At 41.7% G+C, this 22,881-nt stretch overlaps 1 protein-coding gene and 1 long non-coding RNA gene across 5 annotated transcripts in view; one reads left to right on the top strand and one right to left on the bottom strand.

Annotated features, from left to right (window-relative positions):
* pacsin3 (protein kinase C and casein kinase substrate in neurons 3) overlaps positions 1-22,881 on the top strand; it is a 32,056-nt gene that overhangs the window by 3,878 nt on the left and 5,297 nt on the right. For 2 of the 4 annotated variants that reach the window (XM_019867305.1, XM_019867306.1), the window contains exons 2-10: positions 1,389-1,471; positions 7,709-7,809; positions 8,309-8,465; positions 10,373-10,608; positions 10,705-10,860; positions 12,601-12,776; positions 15,186-15,306; positions 17,445-17,587; positions 19,836-20,008. In XM_019867305.1, the coding sequence (XP_019722864.1) occupies positions 7,756-7,809; positions 8,309-8,465; positions 10,373-10,608; positions 10,705-10,860; positions 12,601-12,776; positions 15,186-15,306; positions 17,445-17,587; positions 19,836-20,008 (1,216 nt within the window). In that variant the 5' untranslated portion in view covers positions 1,389-1,471; positions 7,709-7,755. The remainder of the gene's footprint in view (positions 1-1,388; positions 1,472-7,708; positions 7,810-8,308; positions 8,466-10,372; positions 10,609-10,704; positions 10,861-12,600; positions 12,777-15,185; positions 15,307-17,444; positions 17,588-19,835; positions 20,009-22,881) is intronic. The other 2 variants (XM_019867303.1, XM_019867302.1) reach the window with 1 other exon arrangement.
* On the bottom strand, positions 16,315-17,037 carry LOC109514329 (uncharacterized). Its single transcript, XR_002167969.1, has 2 exons — positions 16,457-17,037; positions 16,315-16,418 (listed from the first exon to the last, which is right to left on the bottom strand). It is a non-coding gene; the product is annotated as an uncharacterized LOC109514329 (long non-coding RNA).

Genomic DNA, 22,881 nt, shown 5'->3' with positions numbered 1-22,881 from the left:
CCTGATCCAAATCAAAAGGTTTGAAAAATACAAGAGTTTCAAGTCACATCATACGTGTGACTAAATTTAATTTCCTCCCCTCGTTGCTGACACACTTGACTGTGGGCCGCACTGCATTCCTTGGATGCTCTTTTAGAATGGCAGTCATTTTAATTTTAATTTTACGCTTTTGTGTGCGTACATGTTTTACTTTGGTCAAAGTCCTACTCTGGACCAAAGTTGCAGCGACTTGTAAGTAATTGACATTTATTGAAACCTGAGGCAGTGCGCATCGCCACCTATAAAATATTATTCATGCTGCACATTCATGACTCTTAACATGTAACCCTTTTGTTTGTAAAGCACAAATTTTGTTATGCTAACTTACATTTTCGTTGGCTTTCATTGCATTCACTACCATGATTCCGACAATCCAGACATAGTGTTTATTTTTCGTGTGGAAAGAACATTAATCTTTCAAGGTCACATAATCCAGGGAATCTTGATATGAGAAAAGTCCCTCACATTCACTTAAAGCATTGTTGAAGCAATTGAGTACCAGTTCATTGATTGGTATTATTCCTCGGGATGTTCCATATAACTTTTTTCAAACCGATACCAGTACGAATGTTGACTCTTGAGTACTATACTGATACCACTAGTATTTATAATACATAGAATTTCAACTAACGCATTGACACGTACTGTAATTGTGAACAAAACCTTTTCTTTGCGCACATGATTCACGGATGTGTTAGCTTCACTGTAACACCAACTACTGGCAAGGTAGACTTATTCGTTGTCAGATTTTTTTTTCGTCTTAAATATCAGTGGGTTGGTATCGGCATCTTTAATAAATACTCAATACCTTGAAATAAAGCCGGTAGTCGGTATCGGTACTCGCCCATCTCTAATGATTTTCAATACATTTAAAAATAAAAATAAAGACACGAGGCACTGTCCACGCGGGTTTAGTTTCTGAATAAACAATTGAATGTTGGAAGGGAAAATGATGTAAAAAGACATTGTTTCAATGTGTCTTTTTACATAATTGAATTGCAATGAGAGTAGGCAGGACATTACACTTCCACAATGCCTGTTGTGGTCCTCTTGCCTCCATTCACAAGGCCTTGCCAGGTTATTTTAGCAACGTAAGTCGATGGCTTTGACCTCCTTCCTACAAGGGCTCGAGGCATCCCTTGCTCTTTCATCAGACTTGACCAACAGGCTGTACGTGTGGCATTTCACTGCGACTCCCCAAATGTGCCACCTTCTAACCTCCGAGCTATATAATGGGCAGCAGCAGTGGGCGTAACGCGTGTCTTTCTGCAGGAACATCATTAACTACATGCTGCCACTCTGCTTTTAAACAACCTTCCTTTCTGCTGTCTCATCTTTTGCCTGTGCAGGCTTTCCTTTCTCTTCTGTCTCCCAGGCCTGAGGAGACATCCTTTGGGACATCTGTCCGTTTCTGTTTTTCATCTCTGGTAAGGTAAGTTCTGTCGGTTCACTGACCTCATGGCACTCTAATTTCTTTTTCCTTTCTGTCCTGTAAAATCAGTTACGCTTTGTTACCTGCTTTGCTATTAGCATCTTTTCATTTTGGAGATGACAAATATTTTGAATAGAACAATGGCAGACATGATGAACTGTGACATTATAAACCTGTTTTTCAAATGTTGCCAAATGTTGTCCAGTCAGATCAAACGAAGGACAGCTGTTGATACCACGTTAATATGTGTGTTTGTGTGTGTGTGTGTGTGTGTGTGTGTGTGTGTGTGTGTCATTCAACTGACCTTTGTACCAGAAGCCTCCTCCTTTAAGCTAAACTAGATTGCAGCTAGCCACATGGTTTGTAGCTGGTTAGCTTTACTTAGCACTCAACCCCTTGCGTCATTTAACAGCGCAAACTGGTAGACGTTTCTCACACAGTTAATCTCCTTGTAGCATCTTAGGTTTTTTTCAATTTATTTTTGTTGAACGAAGAAAATGGTCACCTGATTGTTTGTAGTTACTGTCAAGTTTTGGAGCCAGACCATAATTTTGACTCTACTTGCTGTCCAAAACTAACCTTGGCTAGCAGTCAGTAAGATCACACAGACGGTTGACTTAAACGCTTGGCCAGAAAACCTCTCATTTTTCAAAATACAGTTTAAAAATATTTTTGGGAGCTTGTACAACAAGTTAAAAGTAGTGTCATGTCAGTGGAGAATCCACTTGAGTCCCCATAAAATGGTTGAAGTTTAAGATACATGTAAAATAAGCATAAACTAAGGGATCATCATCAAACCGAAATGTATGTTTTTCTAAACCCATCTTGAAAGAGATGTTCTCTCAGATTTCCCAGAGACACTTTTAAACACGTTTCTGTCTTAGAAAATATTTGGGAAAGACGACATTGGCCCCACTGGTGAACAGAACTTGGTCTTGGGCTGTGATACACAGAGACATGTGGGCAGTGTTGAAGCAGCTGAAGCAAAAAAAAAAGATTCCAACTGCTTCTGTTTATAGAATTTTGGAAGCCTCCAGTCCTTAATGGGCACCTTAGAAACCATCGCAAATGTTGCTGGAATGTAGAAAGCAAGCTTACAAACTATGCTGGTGGAGCCGTGCTTGTGTTGTGTGTTCAAGTATTTCGTAAAAGAGTACAATAATCAGATTAATGGCAGCGAGGTTACCAGTGGGGGCTTATGAGGTCTGGACTGGCCTCCATTCGTCCCTCCCTCCCTCCCTCCCTCCTCCTGACCCACTTTGGTATAAACCAACAGTCAGAGTCTAGCCCTTTTTTTAACAGCAGCAAATGTGGATTGTGTTTTGAATTGTATATTTGATATATTGCTGTCAATTCTGAGAAACAGTGTTGGTATTATAAAAACCACGAATAGTTATACAAACTTGATTAATCTTAGAAATAGACAAAAGCTGGAATAAATGTGTCTGTTAAGATGCAGGCCTTTTTATTTGATTGTTTTCCCTTCAATGCTAGTGTTGGTCATGATATCGGCAATTTTTTGCACACCATGCTATGCAAAATATTTCGGTCTAGTTTATGATTAGGCAGATCCAAAACTTGAATTTTAGTTTATTTGGGTATACTCTACTGTCCGCTGCATGCTAGGCAGTGTTGTTTCTTTAATTTGATCCTCGCTTACAGTATATTTGATGGTTTAGGGCCAGAATGGATTTTCTATGTCTGCCTCCATTTTGACTAAAGCCCGTTTACAGCTGAAGAACAGCATACTTCACCGCTGGTATTGTGCTCTTTCTTTACAGTGTTGTCTTTGTGCCATTTGCCATCATGAAGGAAATCTGAAATGAAAGTCCCAAATTTTGCAATAAGCTCATAAAACAAAAGTTGACTTTTTTTTGTTTTTTTTAAACCACAATTCCAAGAGGTAGATTGACACAAAACTAATCCTGGTCATCACTAGAGGAATAGGATCTTTACAAATTTCTTTCTTTTTAAAATAAATTGTACAGGCTTTTTACGTCAGGAAAGCCTGATCTGTACCAGGGTCAAGTTGACTTTGTGTATGCACATTCATGGGTGGGGCAGGAGCTGGAACGTCTTTTCATAGGTCTCCCGTTTCCAATTAGAGGCAAGCAGGAAAGTACAGAGGCACAGGCAGCTGAACTGCCAGAGACAAGTGGGCGTCGGCCTCTGGTGTGGTCATGCTCGACTCATGCACATGCACGTCTGCTGTGGAGCGCGCATTAAACTCATCTGTGCTTCAGGGTAAATCCTGAAACTAAAATGGCTTGACGATGATAAGAGTAGAAAGTAAATGAACCTCATATTCCTAGTTATGTCTTGACTGGCTTCAGCCTGACAGCTGACATTTGTTGTGGGCATTACAGTACATTTAAGACATACCTGCTCGGTTTTTGATGAACACATACAGTTGGGTAACTTGCATGTTCGCACCCCTTCAGCAGGTGCTCTTGAACCTATTTTCAGAAAACCACACCATGGCATTCATACACCCACGGCAACTAAATATTGAAACACACAAACCCTCAACGTTGTGTGGACACACATTGTGTTTTGTCCTGTCGGATGCACGAGCAGCAATTAGCAACCCTGAGTAAAGTCAGGTTTCTCCTGAACCCACATGTTCTAGCATGCTGCTGGCAAATTCCTCTGCTGTTCGCATGCCTTCCATTCTCCTGCGAGACAGAGACGTGCACATTCCCCTCGTCACCTTTTAGTTCCTGTGTAAATTAGCTGTCCAAACAGGATTAGCTTGTGTCTTGAGACGTGCGGCGTGCCTCTTCTCATCTTTGGAACATTACTCATCTACACCTATAGAGCACACTAGTATACAGGGCGTTTTATAGTATCACTATATTGTACCTAAAAATGGATCTATGCTGTTGCTAGGCCGAGCTTGATTGGCTCTTTTTGACATTAGGGCAAGACAAGTTGTGTAAGCCACCTGAAGTATTTGGATTGCAGAAGCCCTGTGAAAGTATTAATTTTATATTAATTCCAGTAGTAAATATGCTTGAAAAAGTAAATTTCACATTTTATACCTAAAGTCTCTTTAAATGAGTACTCTATTACAGTAATCATGATATATCTAATGAAAACAACAGGGAACTGCATTTTCATGTCAATTTGGATGGGGAAAAGGAATTTACAGGATCCTTTGGAAATTTCTTACTGTAACTTGGTTAGAACTAGAGAGACATTGGTATCCTCAGGGCTGATACCAAAACTGATTATTAGTAGTCAAGGAGGCTGATAACCAATATTTGGAGTGGATTTTCATTTCCATTAAAAGGGGAAATATTGGGGTGAGATTTTTAAAGAATACAAACTCCAACTGTTAACTGTTGGAATGTCTATAACTTTTCACGTTTGCAAAATATAGATTTTTTTTTTCCCAATAAATCTTAAACAGTAGACATTTTTGTTTTAAAATGACAACAAAAAGTTCAGGGACTTCCGAGGGTCATCAGAATGTCTTCAAAAGTTAAATGAAAATGTAAATGGTACAGTTTTATAACGTAAATCAAGTAAAAAGAAAAAAAAAAGCAAAATACTTTTTGTTAAAGTTCTACTTAGTTTGTTCTAATTTCATACAAAAACGAAATGTGCAGTGTTCCCGGGGTCAGCAGCATCGATTATGAAGTGAAATGAACATTTAAAAATGGAAAATAATTCCCTTAACTTTGCACAGTTTCAAATTGATCTCTTATTGGCTGTCAGATTTTTCAAAAAGGCCGATGCCAATATTTGTCAAAATGTCAAATATTTGCACCAGCACTTTGCGCTTTGTTAAAACCCAACCAATCTTCGTGGAATGTATTTTGTAATTTGCCGTTTGTTGATTATGCTTTGTGTTTCTAGTCTTTGGTGTACTATTTTAGATTAAATTGTGACAAAAAAGAACCAACAGAAAAATGGTACATCTAAAAGTCCATTTAAGGTATTTTTCTCTAACTTTATAGTCTGTCTCAATATGTCATCCCTTAACATCCATTTGGACTAAATGCATGACTAGCATGACTTATGCAAACGGATTATTGTTCTACAGCTCACATGGTTACATTATACTGTATACTAATAACTACTGCACATCAACCGCAATGCCGTTCATCCACAAAGCCCAAGCTAGATAATAGAGTCGAGAATGGTTGGGCCTTGACCAATGGTTGTTTTCATCTCACGTTGTTGTGTCTGCGGCAGGAAGTTGTCTAGCCTTGAAAGACTCTTCTCTTCAATGACCAAATAGCAGGAAGTGGATATACAGAGAAGTCGGGTCACGGTGAATTCTGGGCAGAGTTCATCATCAGATTTCCGCCAGTGCTTCGAATCAGAAAAATATTTCGGAAGAGTAAACTGACAACTTGCTTTGCAAGAATGTCATTGTTTATTTTTGAACCCCGATTCTCACATAGAGGTTTCTATGCCCAGTTTGGGTTCAGGTTTGACTGAGGGAAATTACTTTTGTTGCTACCAGTAAAAATTTGTGGGGCTCATCCCTCCCATTACGCTGGTCAACAACAATTTTTAATCAGAGATGGCTCTGTGTGTTCCTAAATATATTTTTGATTCTGATTTAAAAAATATATATATAGCATATTGTTTTTTTTTTTTGTTTGTTTTTTTTTACCGGTATATACTTTTAAAATTTGACCTGTTAAAGCTTGCGCAATGCAGTGAACCTTCGTTTACAGTGGGTCTTACGTTCCAAGAAGAACATGTGTTAGGCAAAATCCGTGAAGTAGTCAGCTTTATTATTTTCCAATTATTATACAATAGGATACTGTATTATAGACTAAAAAAAAAATGCATATAAACGTTTTCTTACCAATAACTGACATTAAAACCTGATGTGCTACAGAGGGAAAAATGAAGGAATCAATGCAAAAAAAAAAAACCTCTATAAAGATCTTTGCATCACAGATTAAAAATAAAATTAAACATTTGTTGGCCAGTGTTATTCAAGCTTAGTGTCGATTAATGTTAGAGTGTGACTACAGATGTATGCAAGTGTATTTAATTTCTGGAGGGTGAGGGGGATTCAACTTGCTCAACGCAAAACTTGCTTCAACTCTCTTCTATCAAGTCAACACAAATGTGTTAATTTAGAAATTCTTATCAATCAGCATAATTTTGTCTGGATTGGAGAAATGAATATTGAAGACAAGGTATTCAGCCTGCTAATATCTGTCTTTTATCATGTAGAATATTAGGGCGGCCCGGTGCTCGAGTGCTTAGTGCGTCAACCTCACAGTGCAGAGGTCGTGGGTTTGCATGTTCTCCCCGCGCCTGCGTGGGTTTTCTCCGGGTACTCCGGTTTCCTCCCACATTCCAAAAACATGCATGGCAGGCTCATTGAACACTCTAAATCAGGGGTCCCCAACCTTTTTTGCCCCACGGACCGGTTTATGCCAGACAATATTTTCAGGGACCGGAAATACGATACAACGCAAATTCAAAGTGCATGAAAATGACGACTCACCACAGCCCCGAGCTTGATTTTCTGCAACCAGACGGTCCCATCTCGGGGTAATAGGACACAATGACACCTCAAGTGTGTGCTTTATGTCCAGTCTACTTCTCATTTTGTTTCAGTCGCCGTTGCTGCAGAAAACCCCCGCCTCACACAGCTAGGATGTCGGAAATAGCAACAGTGCTATTGTGGCTATCTCAAAGTATTCAGACATAACTTGAATCCAGTTGTCTCGAACTTACTTTTAAGGCTGCCGTCATTTGCGATCTCCAGCAGTTTTTTTACTCATTTTGCGAGCTCTGGCGTTTTGTTTTTAGCGTAATCGGTCACGTGACGGAGAAGCGTGGCTTGACGTGTGTCAAGCGTGACACAGACGGATGTAACGGAGAATCCGGTAATTTTTCAAAATAAAACATCTTTTGTATCCCGAAAGAAATAAAACGGAATTAAGGCAAGTTCTTTCTGTGCGGCCCGGTACCAAATGCCCTGTGGACCGGTACCGGTCCGCGGACCAGCAGTTGGGGACCCCTGCTCTAAATTGTCCCGAGGTGTGAGTGTGGATGGTTTTTCGTCTGTGTGTGCCCTGCGATTGGCTGGCAACCGGTTCAAGGTGTCCCCCGCCTACTGCCTGAAGACGGCTGGGATAGGCTCCAGCACCCCCCTTGTGAGGATAAGCGGATCGGAAAATGGATGGATGGATGGATGGATGACTTTATCCTTTTGTATTATGTGTTCATCTAAATGATATCTTCATCAATTTCTCACAGTTTGGTCTCCAGCCGCCATCATTCTCTGCTGTAAGGCCGACAGCAAAATGTCTTCCAATGGAGACCTCAGTGACTTTGGGAGCTGCGATAGCTTCTGGGAGGTACGGTAAACTACAAGACGCTCACTGTTCAAAAAGAGTTGTTTTTACAACAAAGCCCATGTTCCATTTCCACCAGACCGTAGGCCTCAACTCATTGTGGTCCCTGCACAGTTCCCCACTGTGGATGTTTAAATAGACGTGGTCATAGCAAAGGCCAAAATGCACAGTGCCTTTTTAGATCTTACATTGTAGAACTTTGATTTGGAGCAGTTTTGAAAGGCTCACCATGCCTTCAAATGACAACATTGCTCAGCTGCTTTAACGTCTGGATTTCTACGCAATCTCCTGAGAATATCTGTCGTCGTACACTACCTCAGTGTTGTCAACCACCAAAACTCGGTCGCATCTGCAATGTCTGTTTCTGCATCGCAAGGGAGATGGACATGACGCCGATACGTCGGTTAATAATCACGTTGCAAAAATGCGTAGCCAATCGAAAATACATTTGGAGTGTCATTTTATTGTGTACTGAATCTGATTTGCTTTTTGTTCCATAAAGCCCGGAAACTACAAGAGGACGGTGAGGCGGGTAGATGACGGCCACCGGCTGTGTAATGAGTTGGTCAGCTGTTTCCAGGAGCGGGCTAAGATCGAGAAGAGCTACGCCGTTCAGCTCAGTGACTGGGCCAAGAGGTGGAGAAGTGTGGTTGAGAAAGGTGAGTAGGATCAGACTGGGTGCATTCATGTATACCATACAGTGCATATCCCATCGGAAAAAAAGGTCACAAAGAACCATCCAAATACATTGTAGGAGCTTAAAAACGTGGGAAACATTTGGCATGTGATTAACAAAATCCTCCTTGTAAAATATCAGACTCGCTGACAAGCTCTGATGGTACATGTCAATGTTTCCCTTCTTGCACATTATTAGTCAAGGCGGTCCTTTTTAATTTTTTTTGAAACACAGATGAAGTTTGACGTGACAAATGGCGCTATGAACTTTTGTAGTCTGCACTGCCGCCTTAGGCGCCACGCTCAGTTACTGCAACACTGGATCGGCTGGATAGAAATCAGTCGATGTTTTGCATTTTATGCAAAATTGCCGATCGACTGCAATGTAATAGAAATAATTTGCACACTATCATGACATCATTGATCGGATTCGCAAAATAAAACATCACCGGAAACACAACTTGGTTCACTCACGAATCATTCTATGCTGCCAAAGAGTATTATGTGAGCCCGAAAGCTAATCTATTTTTAGCCTTGTCTCATGTCGTGTCAGTGGAAAACCTTTGCGCTGGCAGTCAGAAGTTCCGTAAAGAACGTACGTGTTTTTTTTTTTTTCTACCTGTAAAAAGTCTGAAAACTATTTTTTTACGTAAAAAAAAAAACTCCAAAAAACAAAACCTAGATCCAGTAGGTTTTTTTTATTTATTTCATTTTAACATCTTTTTAATTCAAAATAGTTTCCCATCACTCGGGATCACAGAAGGATATGAAATATACTGCGCTAGTACCAAATGAGAGTTGAGCTCTTCTCGCAAAGTCAATACAGTTTGCGAAGATAGGCAGAAAATGTGCAACTATACCGGAGCCAAACAGCTTGGAGAATGATTTGACTTCATCAGATATACGGCAGGTGAAATGTGGACAAACAACGTCGGACAACATAATCATTGTGGTCTGTGGGTGTTGGGACTTGGACAACATAGCCAGCTTTCAATACCAGCCAAAAAGGAATAGGTTGTCGCCTAATTGCCATAGCTGGTAAATATAAGTGTATGGACTTGTTTATAGCTGTTGAACCAAGATAGCAAAAGCCCCGTTTGCCTATGTTCATGCATTTGTTTTGTTTTTTTCATTGATGTCAGAGAAGGACATGTTGTAAACATGAAAACATTACATGCTATATTTAATGTTGAGCAGCGTTTTTTTTGTGAGTTTGTTTTTTTTAATTATTATTATGCTTATAAGTGACAAGAGTTTTTCATGCAAATATTGAACCCCCCCTCACTGCCCGCCTTTAAAACTCACTTTTATTCTTTGGCTTTTGACTCGGCATGAAACTTGATTTTTAGTTTTGACTGTTTTTGTGCTTTGTACTGTCTTTGTTCTTAATTTGTTGTATGGTTTGTTGTTGTATGAATTACCGGTAATTTTTCTCAGTGTACAGCATTTTGTATGCAGCGGTGGTTGTTTTACAGCTTTCTATCAATACAGTTGAGTTGAGTTAACATTTTGAGGTTAAAAATGGCACGCAGTGATGGCAGCATGGTCAAAATACATTGTCATGACAGGAACAAGAGACATCCTTAGCTACCGCCATTCTTAGTGTTTTCCACTGACCGTAATATATTTATGGCCTGGAAGTAGTTTTCATATAAATTTACTGTTATAATGACTTTACTACCCCAGTGTCGTATGTTAGTGATAGATTACGGCCCATCCAGACATGTTAAAATACTGCCATTGAAACGGAACGACGTTGTAAGCCTAGTAATTCTATATTTTCTCTCCAACCGGGCTCCGCCACTTTTACCAATATCAAAAATGTCAGAATTTCTCTCAAATCAAATTGAACAAGAGCATGTCGTTGTCTTTGTTTGTACTTATTTCTCAGGGCCTCAGTATGGTACACTGGAGAAGGCGTGGCACGCGTTCATGCAGGCAGCCGATCGGCTCAGTGAGCTCCATCAGGAGCTCCGTGACCGGCTGGCAGCAGAAGACAACGAGAAGATACGAAATTGGCAGAAAGAAGCCTTCCACAAGCAGATGATTGGAAGTTTCCGGGAGACAAAGGAGGCTGACGACGGCTTCCGCAAAGCTCAGAAACCCTGGGTCCGCAAATTGAAAGAGGTCTGATGCATCCATCTTTATGCGCTTCTTAAGGATGACTTCATGGGTGTGGGTGTTCTTAGAAAGGCGGCACTGTGCATTTGTTTTTGTATCCAGTTGGATTCAAGTAAAAAGAGCTACTATCAGGCCAGGAAGGAGGAGTGGTCAGCCATGAACAGGGAAACACATGCCAAGGCCGACCCATCCAAGTCTCAAGAGGAAGTCCGCAAATATTCGGCCCGCGCGGAGCGATGCAACCAAGAGGCTGAAAAGGTATGGCTCTTGCATGCGCCCACGCACTTAGATTGATGATCTGGATGTCCAACCTTAACCTTCCACGGAGTCGTTAGCGGCGCTGTTGGATATTAGAATGGACGACCGCTGCATGGTGACACACACGTGCAGATGAGCACACGCATACATGTGGAGCCTTGGCTTCAATCTGGGTGTGTCAGGGAATCCAAAAAAGCCTGCCTACATGTGTGTTTTGTGACTTTGAAACCTGACCAGACTTGTTTCCTGTGTTTTCTACTCTGCAATGGCAGAAAGCTCCAGGTCATGAAGAGGGGAAATGATCAACCAAACAGAAGGAAATCCTTTGACAAATTCTAGATCAGTCAGTACACAGAGTGTGAGACAGCCAAGAGATCTTTAACAAGAAACCTGCATGATGATTCCACGAAGAGTGAGATAACATCAAAAATGGTGGAAACTAATCTATATTTAGTACTCTTCATAGTCAGAGTTCAGAGTAGCAGTCCGTGTCAAGTATGGCATCATTAAACTGGTGATTTATTTCGTCTTCCAGCTACGTGCTGATCTTAAAGCGCCTCTACATTATCGTATTTTCCGCACTAGAAGGCGCACCTAAAAGCCTTTCATTTTCTTAAAAGCTCACAGCGCGCCTTAAAATCCGATGCACCTTGTGTATGGTCATTACGGTAATATTTCGACCCCCAAAATGGCTCCTTGCTCGAGACATGCTGATAACGCAGAGTTCAAACTTAAGGCGATCGGTTACGCAGTTGAACATGGAACTAGAGCAGCGGCAAGAGAGTTCAACGTTAATGAGTCAATATTATACCTTGCTGTTGGTTAAGTGAACTGTGTTGCTGCTTTATGAAATAGGTTTTACCCTGCATGATGATTCCACGAAGAGTGAGATAACATCAAAAATGGTGGAAACTAATCTATATTTAGTACTCTTCATAGTCAGAGTTCAGAGTAGCAGTCCGTGTCAAGTATGGCATCATTAAACTGGTGATTTATTTCGTCTTCCAGCTACGTGCTGATCTTAAAGCGCCTCTACATTATCGTATTTTCCGCACTAGAAGGCGCACCTAAAAGCCTTTCATTTTCTTAAAAGCTCACAGCGCGCCTTAAAATCCGATGCACCTTGTGTATGGTCATTACGGTAATATTTCGACCCCCAAAATGGCTCCTTGCTCGAGACATGCTGATAACGCAGAGTTCAAACTTAAGGCGATCGGTTACGCAGTTGAACATGGAACTAGAGCAGCGGCAAGAGAGTTCAACGTTAATGAGTCAATATTATACCTTGCTGTTGGTTAAGTGAACTGTGTTGCTGCTTTATGAAATAGGTTTTACTGACATCTGATCGTTCTGTTGGCATTTCCATGAGCATAACCAATATAGGTATTTACTTGCCTCCTTGAACCACCCCTCTGCCCCGCCCCCCCAAAAAAAATCGATCTTGTTTTTGAAAGTTCTGAACTTCGGACTGAGAAACATGGTCAGCCTGCCCACTGCTTTGGCTATAAATAGGTCATTTCAGTTTGAAATGCCCCATTCCTAGTCAGAGTGGTGGTTGAGAGCTCACTGCAATTGAAACAGTCCGCATAAAAGCACTTCATGCTACTGAAAAAATGCCCCACCTCGCCTTGATAAGCACGATATGTACATCTTGATTTAAAAACATGGAATGTATTGCACGGGTCAGTGTGTGCAGTAATGCAGCTCGATTTTCCTGAGTAAAGGTTGTGTGTTTTGCAGGCCAAAGAGCGTTATGAAAAGGCCTTGGACGAGTTGAACCGCTGCAACCCCCGCTACATGGAGGACATGGAGCAGGTGTTTGACCTCACCCAGGAAGCTGAGCGCAAGAGGCTGTGCTTCTTTAAAGAGGTCCTGCTGGATATCCACACACACCTTGACCTGTCCAGAAAAGAAGGGTAGGACACAGACACATGAACGGAAATGGGGTGTAAATAATATGCGGTATATATTATATATATACCGCAGATGATTCTTGGGGTATTTTGACAAAAGCATGCTGCATTCATCTATTAAAGTCCTGGAAGCTGTTTTGAACTGTGAAAAACATTGCATAATACATCTCCAATCCCTCTTTGGTGTACTCCACTTTCCACTGGATTTAGGTCTGGGCTCTGTCTCGGACATTTCTGAGATATTTATCTTTTCCTGACACCATTTTTTTGTTGGATGTAAATTGTATGCTTTGGGTGACTGGCATGTTGAAAAATAAAAAAAAATGCACATGACCTCTTTTGTAAAAAAACACCTGGAGCTTTGTTACCCTCACATGGCTTCACTGGGTTTGTTGCATTGTGGTCATGTGCAGTTTGTGTTTTCTTCCCCCCCCCCCACCCAAAAAAACCACCTCTTAGAATTAGGTTCAGAAAGTTCATAGTTGGCCTCATCAAACAGTAACACTGGCTATGTCAAATTTGCGGGAACGGTGAACAACAATGACCTTGTCCTAAAAAACGTTTTGAGCCATTTAAAACTGAGATTAAAAAAATGCACTATTCATCATTTAGCATTAATATATTTTAAATTATTATTAAGACATATTTATTTTAAAATATATAACAATAATAATGTTAAATTGTTATTCTGACAATATAAGGGTGTGGGTCAACATCATGCTTTTTTTCCCATCTAACATACGCAGATTTTTCCCGTGCTGAATTTAAAATATATTGATATACGATTCCTGACTCAAATTAAAGGAATGTGAGTCTTGCATGCCTTGTGTGTGCCTGCGCTAAATTTGTGTACACTGAAGTTAATGGAAAACCCCTGCCGTTGTCCATTAACTATTGGTCTCACATTCTGTTTAAACAGTCCACCATTACTATAACAACCCTGGTTGGCAACATCCAATGAGGTCTGAACACCAAACACATCATCGTGTGTATGTATGTGTATGTGTGTGTGTCTGTGTGTGTGTGTAATTGTTTTCATTTTTTTATTTTACTTGTCACTGTATATTGTTATTCAAAGTTCATGCCATTCAAAACACAAGCCAGTTTTTTGTGTGCTGTCCCAAGTTTTAAATGCAAGGATGGGCACTCAGGATGAGTTAAATCAAACAAAACACGGCTTTTGTGTGAATGCTGGGTATTGAAGGGATATATTTCTTTTCCGTAACTTAATTATTCACGTTTTCCACTAACACTTGCAATTCCATCCCCGGCCTAAACCTTCATTTTGTGCTGCCAACGCTCTTCCACATGTTCCATCCTGAAAACCAAAACTGTTGCCAACATCATGCACAGTCTTAGAGTGAAGTTGCTCTTCGCAATCTTGTTGTATGGGACGCCCGGTGATGTTATCTGCACAATTGCACCGAACTGCAAGTGCGAATAAGTGCTAAGAAGTATGAGAAAGATAGGAAAAGTAACTATTTTCACCCAAGCAACATTCATCCATCCATCCATTTTCTGATCCGCTTTATCCTCACTAGGTTCGTGGGGGGTGCTGGACCCTGTCCCAGCTGTCTTCGGGCAGTAGGCGGGGGACACCCTGAACCGGTTGCCAGCCAATCGCAGGGCACACACAGACGAACAACCATCCACGCTCACACTCACACCGAGGGACAATTTCGAATGTTCAATCAGCCTGCCATGCATATTTTTGAAATGTGGGAGGAAACCAGAGTACCCGGAGAAAACCCACGCGGGCCCGGGGAGAACATGCAAACTCCACACAGGGAGGCCAGAGCTGGAATTGAACCCGGTACCTCTGCACTGTGAGGTCGACACACTAACCACTGGACCACCGGGCCATAGCAACATCTGCTTTGTGAATTGGGCGCTGTCGCATTTGCACGTAGTGGAAAAAAAAATTGCCATTGTGCTGGCATGAATAATTAACCCAACAAAAGAGAATGTGCTTCCAAATCCAAAACATCTTTCGGCATTAGAACTGAAGCAGATGCAGCAGCATGTTCACTCACCTTGCTGCCTGTTGCCCCCATGTAACCAAGAAGAAGTCATTTCTAAGATTCAGATGCAGTTCATGATTTATTGCCGCAAGATTTCAAGTTGCCGTTGCTGTGGTCTTATTTCCAAGTTGCCAAGTTCACATACAAGCAGCAATGTCATGGTAACTTTGCAATTCAACATCATCTATGCTAATGAATAGGAAACTTGTGGAGATGCAGCACCAAACTTTTTTTTGTTTAGTGGATGTGACTTAAATAATCTTTTTGTTCAATGGAAAATGGGGAAAATAATTAAATCAGCCTAATCAAAATGCACCGCTAATGAAATACTCTCAGCAGTGCACAGACTTGTGTGTGCATGTGAGTATTAACCTGCCACCTCCTCTGACAGGTTCCGAGAGCTGTACCGGGACCTTGGTCAGACCATCCAAGCAGCTAATGAGACAGAAGATCTGCGATGGTGGAGAAACACCCACGGGCCTGGCATGAGCATGAACTGGCCACAGTATGAGGTGGGGACGCACATACGCGAATAGACGTGAAGAAAACGTGAACAATATCGTCAGACTGCCAGTTAAATTTTGAAATGATCAATTACTGTAGATGCAATCATATATTGTCAAAACACTCATTCATCTTTAACTTTCCTATATGTACGTGCCAGTCAGTAATACTTTGTGTGAGTTCGCGTCAGACAAACTGAATACTAAATAGGGTTTTTGTGAAAGCCCTTTTGTGTTACGAAGTCCTGAGTGGGTCAGAGGAATGTTGCCGCGCACACACAGACACACAAAAACACAGATAGTTATCCACAGACTTTTAGTGGAAAGCTGGGCTTCTAATGCCCCAAAATATTTACAAACTGAAGATTGACCCCCCCCCCCCCCCCAAAAAAATATACAATAAAACCCCCCCCCATCCCCCAAAAATTAACTTGTAAGATAAAAGGAAAACGTAAAGTAGCGCACTCATCATTGTGTGTTTACTCTGTGAAGATAGACCCAATCTCTTCACTTCGGAGAGGCCTGAAATCACAAATCTGCTGTTCAGGACTATTCTAAGAGGTCCCATGCAGTCACTCAGCAGCGTTCGCTGTTTTCCTTCCAGCTGTCCACCCATACACAGTTCAACTTATGATGCTGATTCGCAAGTGAGGACATAATTGGAATCCTCTTGTCCTATTTTTAGGGCATCATAACAGACAATAATAAGCAGACATCAGATGTGGTCATGTAAACGGAATCGGTTGTGCTGTCATATGAAGCCACTCCTTATGATGAGAGAGTTTAGGTGACTATAAATGTTTGTGTTTTATTAAATGACACGTATTCCATTATTTAAGAGTGGACAATGTGGGACCTTATTTATACAGATTGTATTGAGACTTAGTTAATTATGGTTTAAATCACCCGTGTGCTCAAATAAAAGGAACAAACTTGACCTCATTTTATTCGTAAAACAAATCAGTCTTCGATGATTTATTCTATTTTGAAATAAAGGTATTTAGATTTTTTTTTTTAAACATTCCAGCATCATGTCACTTGTAATGATCTCAGGTGTGATACTGGTTTGTGCATGTTTGATGTTGTTGGTCCGTTCAGAAGTATAGAAAATTAGAGGGAAACTTGGTTGTAAGAGGTATTTTTTTCAACTGAAGATCACTGTACTGTTCTGCAGCATAATTAAGCTCAAAAGGCAAATCGGTGATTGCATTTGAGTCAGGCGAGGTGCACTGCAGGAATTCAGACCTGCAATGCGACTGGAACGTATCCACGGCACTTCACTTTTTCCACATTTTGCTTTTAGTCATTCCAAAATAGTAAATGAATGGGAAAGTAATGGAATAAAGTCATTGTTTCCTCTCAAATTCTACACACATCAACTCATAAATAATGTCGAAAAACAGTTTTTTTGTTGTTGTTGTTGATATTTTTGTCTTTCTGGTCATGGCATGTTTTCCCGGCTACTAATGACCAAGCAAATTTGCAGAGCAGGATTATTTGTCCCCCAAAGGCCAATTTGGATAAATTGGCATAAACCTGCCACGACGACTGGCTGCTTGAATGACAAATTAGTGTTTGACTACGTGCCTCTGGATATAGAGCTGAGTGGGAACAAGTCAGACGCATACCGACTGAAAATCAGCAATACTTGGGGTCCTTGGTTTACGACAGAATGACATTACTACAGTGGCAACCCAGATTTTTAAATTGGAACACACAGTAGTCCATCTCTAACCTCCGCTGACGCTGGAGCAAAGTCATTATTATTAATTCAACTGAACACTGGTATGAAAACAAAAAAAAAAAACCTTCAGGTATGGAATAAAAACAATCCAATAAGAACAGTAAGTATATTAGAAAGAAAAACAGCCAGACCCAATAAAGTGAGAGCTGTGGTCACCTTCAGATTTTTGTTTTACAGAAATGGATGTGTATTCTTTTCAGAAAAAAACTTGGGTAACATTCTAACTTTGAACTGCATCAAACCACACCCAGACTCACTAAATCGCTAGTGAATGTATGAAAACATTTCGCAAAACTGACTTGATTTGGAAAAAAAAAATAAGAAAATCACAAAAATTCCAGGGTTTACTAATTCAATTGCTTGTAATGCATTCTCAATGTTAATTGCATGTGTGCGCACGCAGGAGTGGACTCCGGAGACAAATCGGACCATCAGCAGGAAGGAGCGAGGTATAAACTCTCACGACAGCGTCGTTACCCTCACCAACATCGTCTCCTCGGGAGGAAATGACGTCCCACCTAGTCCCATCACCCACAATGCAATCAGGTACAAGACACTCTTCACCTTCACAGCAAATGTTGGTTGGGACCATCAAATGTGAAGTAGAGCACTAAATGAGTTGGTAGTGTCGTGGTACATGCTGCTGCTTTTCGTATCGATGGCGCTGATTCGATTCCCAGGCAGTTTCCCCGTGACCAGCCACTCCCGGTCCCAAGTCTGGTTCTTAAAAAAAAATAAAAATAGAGGGTAAAAAAAAGTTTATGGAGAGTAAAGCTTACAGGGTGGACCTAGTTCAGGCAGGTTATAAAAAATGTAACAAATACAAAAAAATAAAAGTGAAATGTAAGCTGTTAAACAATGCATTTAATTGCAATCATTAAGTATCGTATTTTCCACACCATAAGGGGCTCCGGAGTATAAGGCGCACCTTCAATGAATGACCTATTTTAAAACAGTTTTCATGTTTAGGGTGCACCACATTATGAGGCGCATAGAATAGAAGCTACAATAGTGGCTTCAGTTGCACTATGCATCCACTAGATGGTGCTACGCTAAAGAGAATTCAATACAATCCAAAACAGCTTAAGTTATATGGCGCTTTCACAACCGTTGCAGTGTTAACAAAGCGCTTTGCAGAACATTTAAAATACTACCAGGAAATCAGAATTTTGATCCGTATATAAGGCGGATCGGTCTTTAAGGCGCACTGTCGGCTTTTGAGAAAAATGGAATGCTTTTAGTATGCGCCTTATAGTACAGAAAATAGGGTATATGAACAATCCGTTTATGAATATATATTATTTGATTTTAAAGCGCATTTGCACAAACAAAAGCCCCCTCATAAATACCTCAGCCCCTAATGGACGCTTGGCACGCTTGTAATTGAGTAAATGAGGCCACTATGGACAACAGCAAGATTTTGAGGACCAGAATGTAAGTCTGTTAGTTCCTCCTCTATAATGAAATTTTTAGTGTTGGTCCTTGCCCAAAGGGGTTACAAAGAGGGACATAGACATGCTGATCAGGCTAACTGAAAGTAGCTATTCAGCCTTAGCCCAAACAATAGGCCTAATCAAGACCCAATGATAGGGAATTTAGAAACCAATGGGCCTCTAATAAACCAATAGGGGCGTGACTAACCATCCCCACCCAGTCCTCAAACAGGCCACGCTCAGCTTTTTAGCGCAGAGCAACTTCCCGGAGTCTTCACGGAGACTTCAGGGTTGTCTACCGCTGACGAAGCTTCTGTGAGAGAAGCGAAACGTCCTTTTTTGCTTTTTTTTTTTGTTTTTTTGTTTTTTACCCACAGGTACAGATGACGACTGACAGAATCCTTTCTACGAAAGCTCTCGAGTTAGCTGAGAAGTGTGTGTGTGTGTGAGTGGGGCGGGGGGGAGGGACATCATTAGCCTATGTTCACCCTCCCCTTGCAGTTTGTCCTCGAGCAAAAATGTTTGACTCGAAACGAGTCATACACAGCACATCCCATGGATGAAAAGCGGGCACGGTGCCACGTTAAAAGGGCTTCGGCAGCACACGGAGACCTGTGTACTCTTTTTTTTTCCTTTCAGGGTTTCGAGCTTGTTATATTTGGATGGAAAGAAGAAGCTTGTGGATTCATTGCAGCAGACTCTGCAATGGTCACAAATGCTTTTCTGAAGGGTGAAAGCGCTTATCTCCTGCCTATTTTGTCATTTCATGCTGAGTGAGCTTATTAGCAGTCAAAGTAAATACCGCTTGGTAACTGGACTCTAATTACCTTTATGGTTACCCTAATTGCCCAGTTACTTTTAACTTAATATCTATTAATATCCGCGCTCACACTCACACCTACGGACAATTCAGTGTTCTCAATCAACCTGCCATACATGTTTTTGAAATGTGGGAAGAAACCGGAGTACCTGGAGAAAATCCATGCAGGCCCGGGGACAACATGCAAATTCCACCAAGTCGGCCGGAGCTGGAATTGAACCCGGTACCTCTGCACTGTGAGGTTGACGCGCTAACCACTGGACCACTGGGCTGATCCATAATTTCAAATAAACATTTTCTAATTTAGACTCGTCAGACCACAGCACGCGTTTCCATTTCAGATCAGCTCGCTCCCAAAGAAGCTGGTGATGTTACTGGGCGTTGTCGATGTGGCTTTTATTGACTTAATATTTTACACGACGTCCCAGCCTCATTGGAATTGGGGTTTGTACAAGCTGGTCGTCTCTCCACCAGAAATTTGGCGGCCATCTTTAATGTACCAAAATGTGACTGCTCCCAATTTTATCATCTGCTCACTCAGGGTTGTGAAGGATGATTCTTCCGACTGGTCAGACGAGGAGAACCCAAAGAAGTTGGCTTTGAACGGTGTTGGAGAAGCGGGGGACAAAGGGGACCCGCAGGTAGAGGGTGTGCGAGTCCGGGCGCTCTATGATTACTCGGGCCAGGAGGCTGACGAACTCAGCTTCAAAGCAGGTATTAACACTCACTAACGCTTCAAGACAAGAGGCATCACAGGACGCAATTCATTCCTTAAGCATTTTCAAATAAAACATTGACGGGACCAAAAACTTTTATGTCCTTTCCAGACTCAATAGTTAAACGACTACTCATGATCGATGAATTATTATGCCCGACCGTAGTATGGAGCCTGGAACGGAAAACAAAAAAGGCATCCTTACTCAACGCACGTCATTTAATGTCTAAAATGGACGTTTGACCTTAAAGTAGGCAGAAACAAAAAACAAGTGTTTTAAAATCCTCCTGCGATGCCTCATTTCCACACACACTTTCATGTCATACTTTAACTTTGCCCATGAGTATTGCTGCTGAAATGTGTGCGTGTGATGCTCTGCGAAGGTGAAACCCTACCGCACGCTTTACTCGAGTCTGCAAGGTTGTCACACGTGTGACCAATCGACTTTCAAATGATGCATTTCGTCCGGAAAATCCAATTTAAGTCACAGCTCCAGGCTCTTTTGTCTTATTTATCTCCTGAGAGGTTCAAAGAGAGAATTTTGCTCTGAATACTTAGTCGTTTCGTCTCGGGTGGCAACAAGTTGCCTGATGCTCTGACTACCAGCGTTGTGCGAGTTAATTAAAAAAAACAGTTACGAGTTGCAGTTACTTGTGACTTCATTTCAAAACGAACTCGATAACTCTTTGACCAAAAAGAAATGCATTGGTGTTAAAAGTCACTCTTGAGTTACTTTTTCAATATGAACATTCTTTGAAGCTCCATTTAAAGCCCTGACGGCATCATTTCAGTTTCATCAAGTCTGACCAGCAGCAAGTGAAAATATCACAGGGATTTCTGACATAAAGAACACAAAACATGCTGAATGTATTCGACAAGACTCAAAGAGAGAAAACGAAAGTGGCTTTCAGCATCACAAAAGCCGCTGTGTTTAGCCCTTGAAAAAAATATTCCTTCACAGCATAAGTCTGGAAACTAGCAACGGTGTAGAACAGAAGCGTAGAACCGTTTTTAAACAGAAGAATGCGTGTGCCAAGCTTTGCCAATCCTTGGACAGGCCAATTCTGTTTTCCACCGTTGAGGAGCAGCAGTGCGGGCTGGCATCCCCGGAAATGACCGCGGTTGTCGCGATGTCGTCGAGTCCTTCAAATGTTGTCTTGAACCCAGTTTCCATTTTGGAATATTCCAGTCTTATCCAAGTAGGTGGCAAAATATTTTTGTCCCATTCGGCTTGCGCCGCCTGAGCACGGCGTCACGCTAACAAGCTGCTCCAAAGCAGGTGACGCCACAGTAGAGACCGACTGCATGTTTTCAGCAACGTACCGAGCAAACGTTTGGTTGATGTGTCCCCGGCTAACAGTCTGGTTAAAATCAAGTCGCGGTTGTTTTGGTGGCCTGACGCCGGGTTAGCTTCGGGCTTTGGCGAGGCACGTAGCTCGCGGGGGTGTTTCGGCAAATTTGAGTTGCTGTTCGTCGCGGTAGATGGAGGACCTTTTGAGCCAGAAAGACAAAGCTTACGTTTGGCCAAAATGTTTTCGTCTTTATGCTTAACAAAAGTCAAATAAATGAACATATTTCCGATTCCTCTTGCTCTTGCCACGACTTTCCATGCCTGCACGTGTCTGAATACATGCTCACGATGCGTTCTGTTCACCTGTTGTACAGCGGCTGTCATAGCAACGCGCAATCCGTCGTAAAAAGGAAGCAGTCGACTGCAGCCGGCCAACAATGAATGAATTAAACAAGTAAACACAAACACACCATATTGTAATGATAACTGAGTTTATCTGTCAGTATTACTTACTGACAGATGTTACTGCGTACTAGTCACTCGTTACTGCCCAACACTGGTGACAACCACTGGATCAGTGCACGTACACACATGCTTTGAGCGCTTCAAGATGTGACGTCTTGCTCACTGTCAGAGATTTTCTCGGACAAAGTTAAAGAAATGACTCAGCACACAGGAAAATTGTCTTCAATATCGGCGGGAGCGGATCTCCTAGAGCGAACGACGGTTTAGTTGCTCCGATGATCACACACTCGAGCTCCCTTCCCGCCAATTCAGACTTTTATTGTAACATACAAGGAAAACACTGCCCCCGACATTTGCAAACCGCAACCCCGGTCCGGCCCCTCGGTAGTGATTGGTTACCTGAGTTTAAGCTTTGAACCACTGGTACATTGGCGCCTTTCTGTCTGGTCTACACTGTATCAACATGTTGCAGACTTTGCTGACGACAAATGTCGCCTGGGCGGGACGGGTGTTCTCAACTCGTCTTTTGTTGTTGAACCGCTGTTCCCGAATTATTCATTCCCCTTTTGTGACCGAGTTTCGCCCTCTCCCCTGTGATCGCCCACCTGCATTGATGTGCTAATTGTGGACTTCAACAGCCCTCCGGCCAGGTGGCCGGCACCTTTGTGCACAGGCATTTGGGGGTGCCGGATACGCACCCAAACGTTTAGATGTGCCCAAATTAAATGAAACTTTAAACATGATACAATTTTGCTCATAGATTCCTCTAACACTCACCCAAACTCACAACTGAGACTTGGGTGGAAGTGCAGAACACCAATTTCCTGAGAAAGGTTAGATTGACACCTGGATGAATATCAGGAATGCGTTGTTCTGCTCCTTCACAGAATAATCGTGTGATGCGGCTTTCTGGTTTGGTGAAGTGAACCTGACATAAAACATGTACAGTACTATATGGATTCGGTATTTTTCACCACATACGGGTTTTCCTGGCTCAAATTGTTTGGATTTTGTTCTTACTGTTTCTTATATATATGTGTGTGTGTGTGTGTGTATGTGTGTGTGTGTGTGTGTGTGTGTGTGTGTGTGTGTGTGTGTGTTTTATTGTGATGTCAG

This window comes from Hippocampus comes, unplaced genomic scaffold (genome assembly GCF_001891065.2).
Source record: "Hippocampus comes isolate QL1 unplaced genomic scaffold, H_comes_QL1_v1.1 scaffold2, whole genome shotgun sequence".
Lineage (NCBI taxonomy): Eukaryota > Metazoa > Chordata > Actinopteri > Syngnathiformes > Syngnathidae > Hippocampus > Hippocampus comes.
This window is presented reverse-complemented; position numbering and strand designations above follow the sequence as displayed.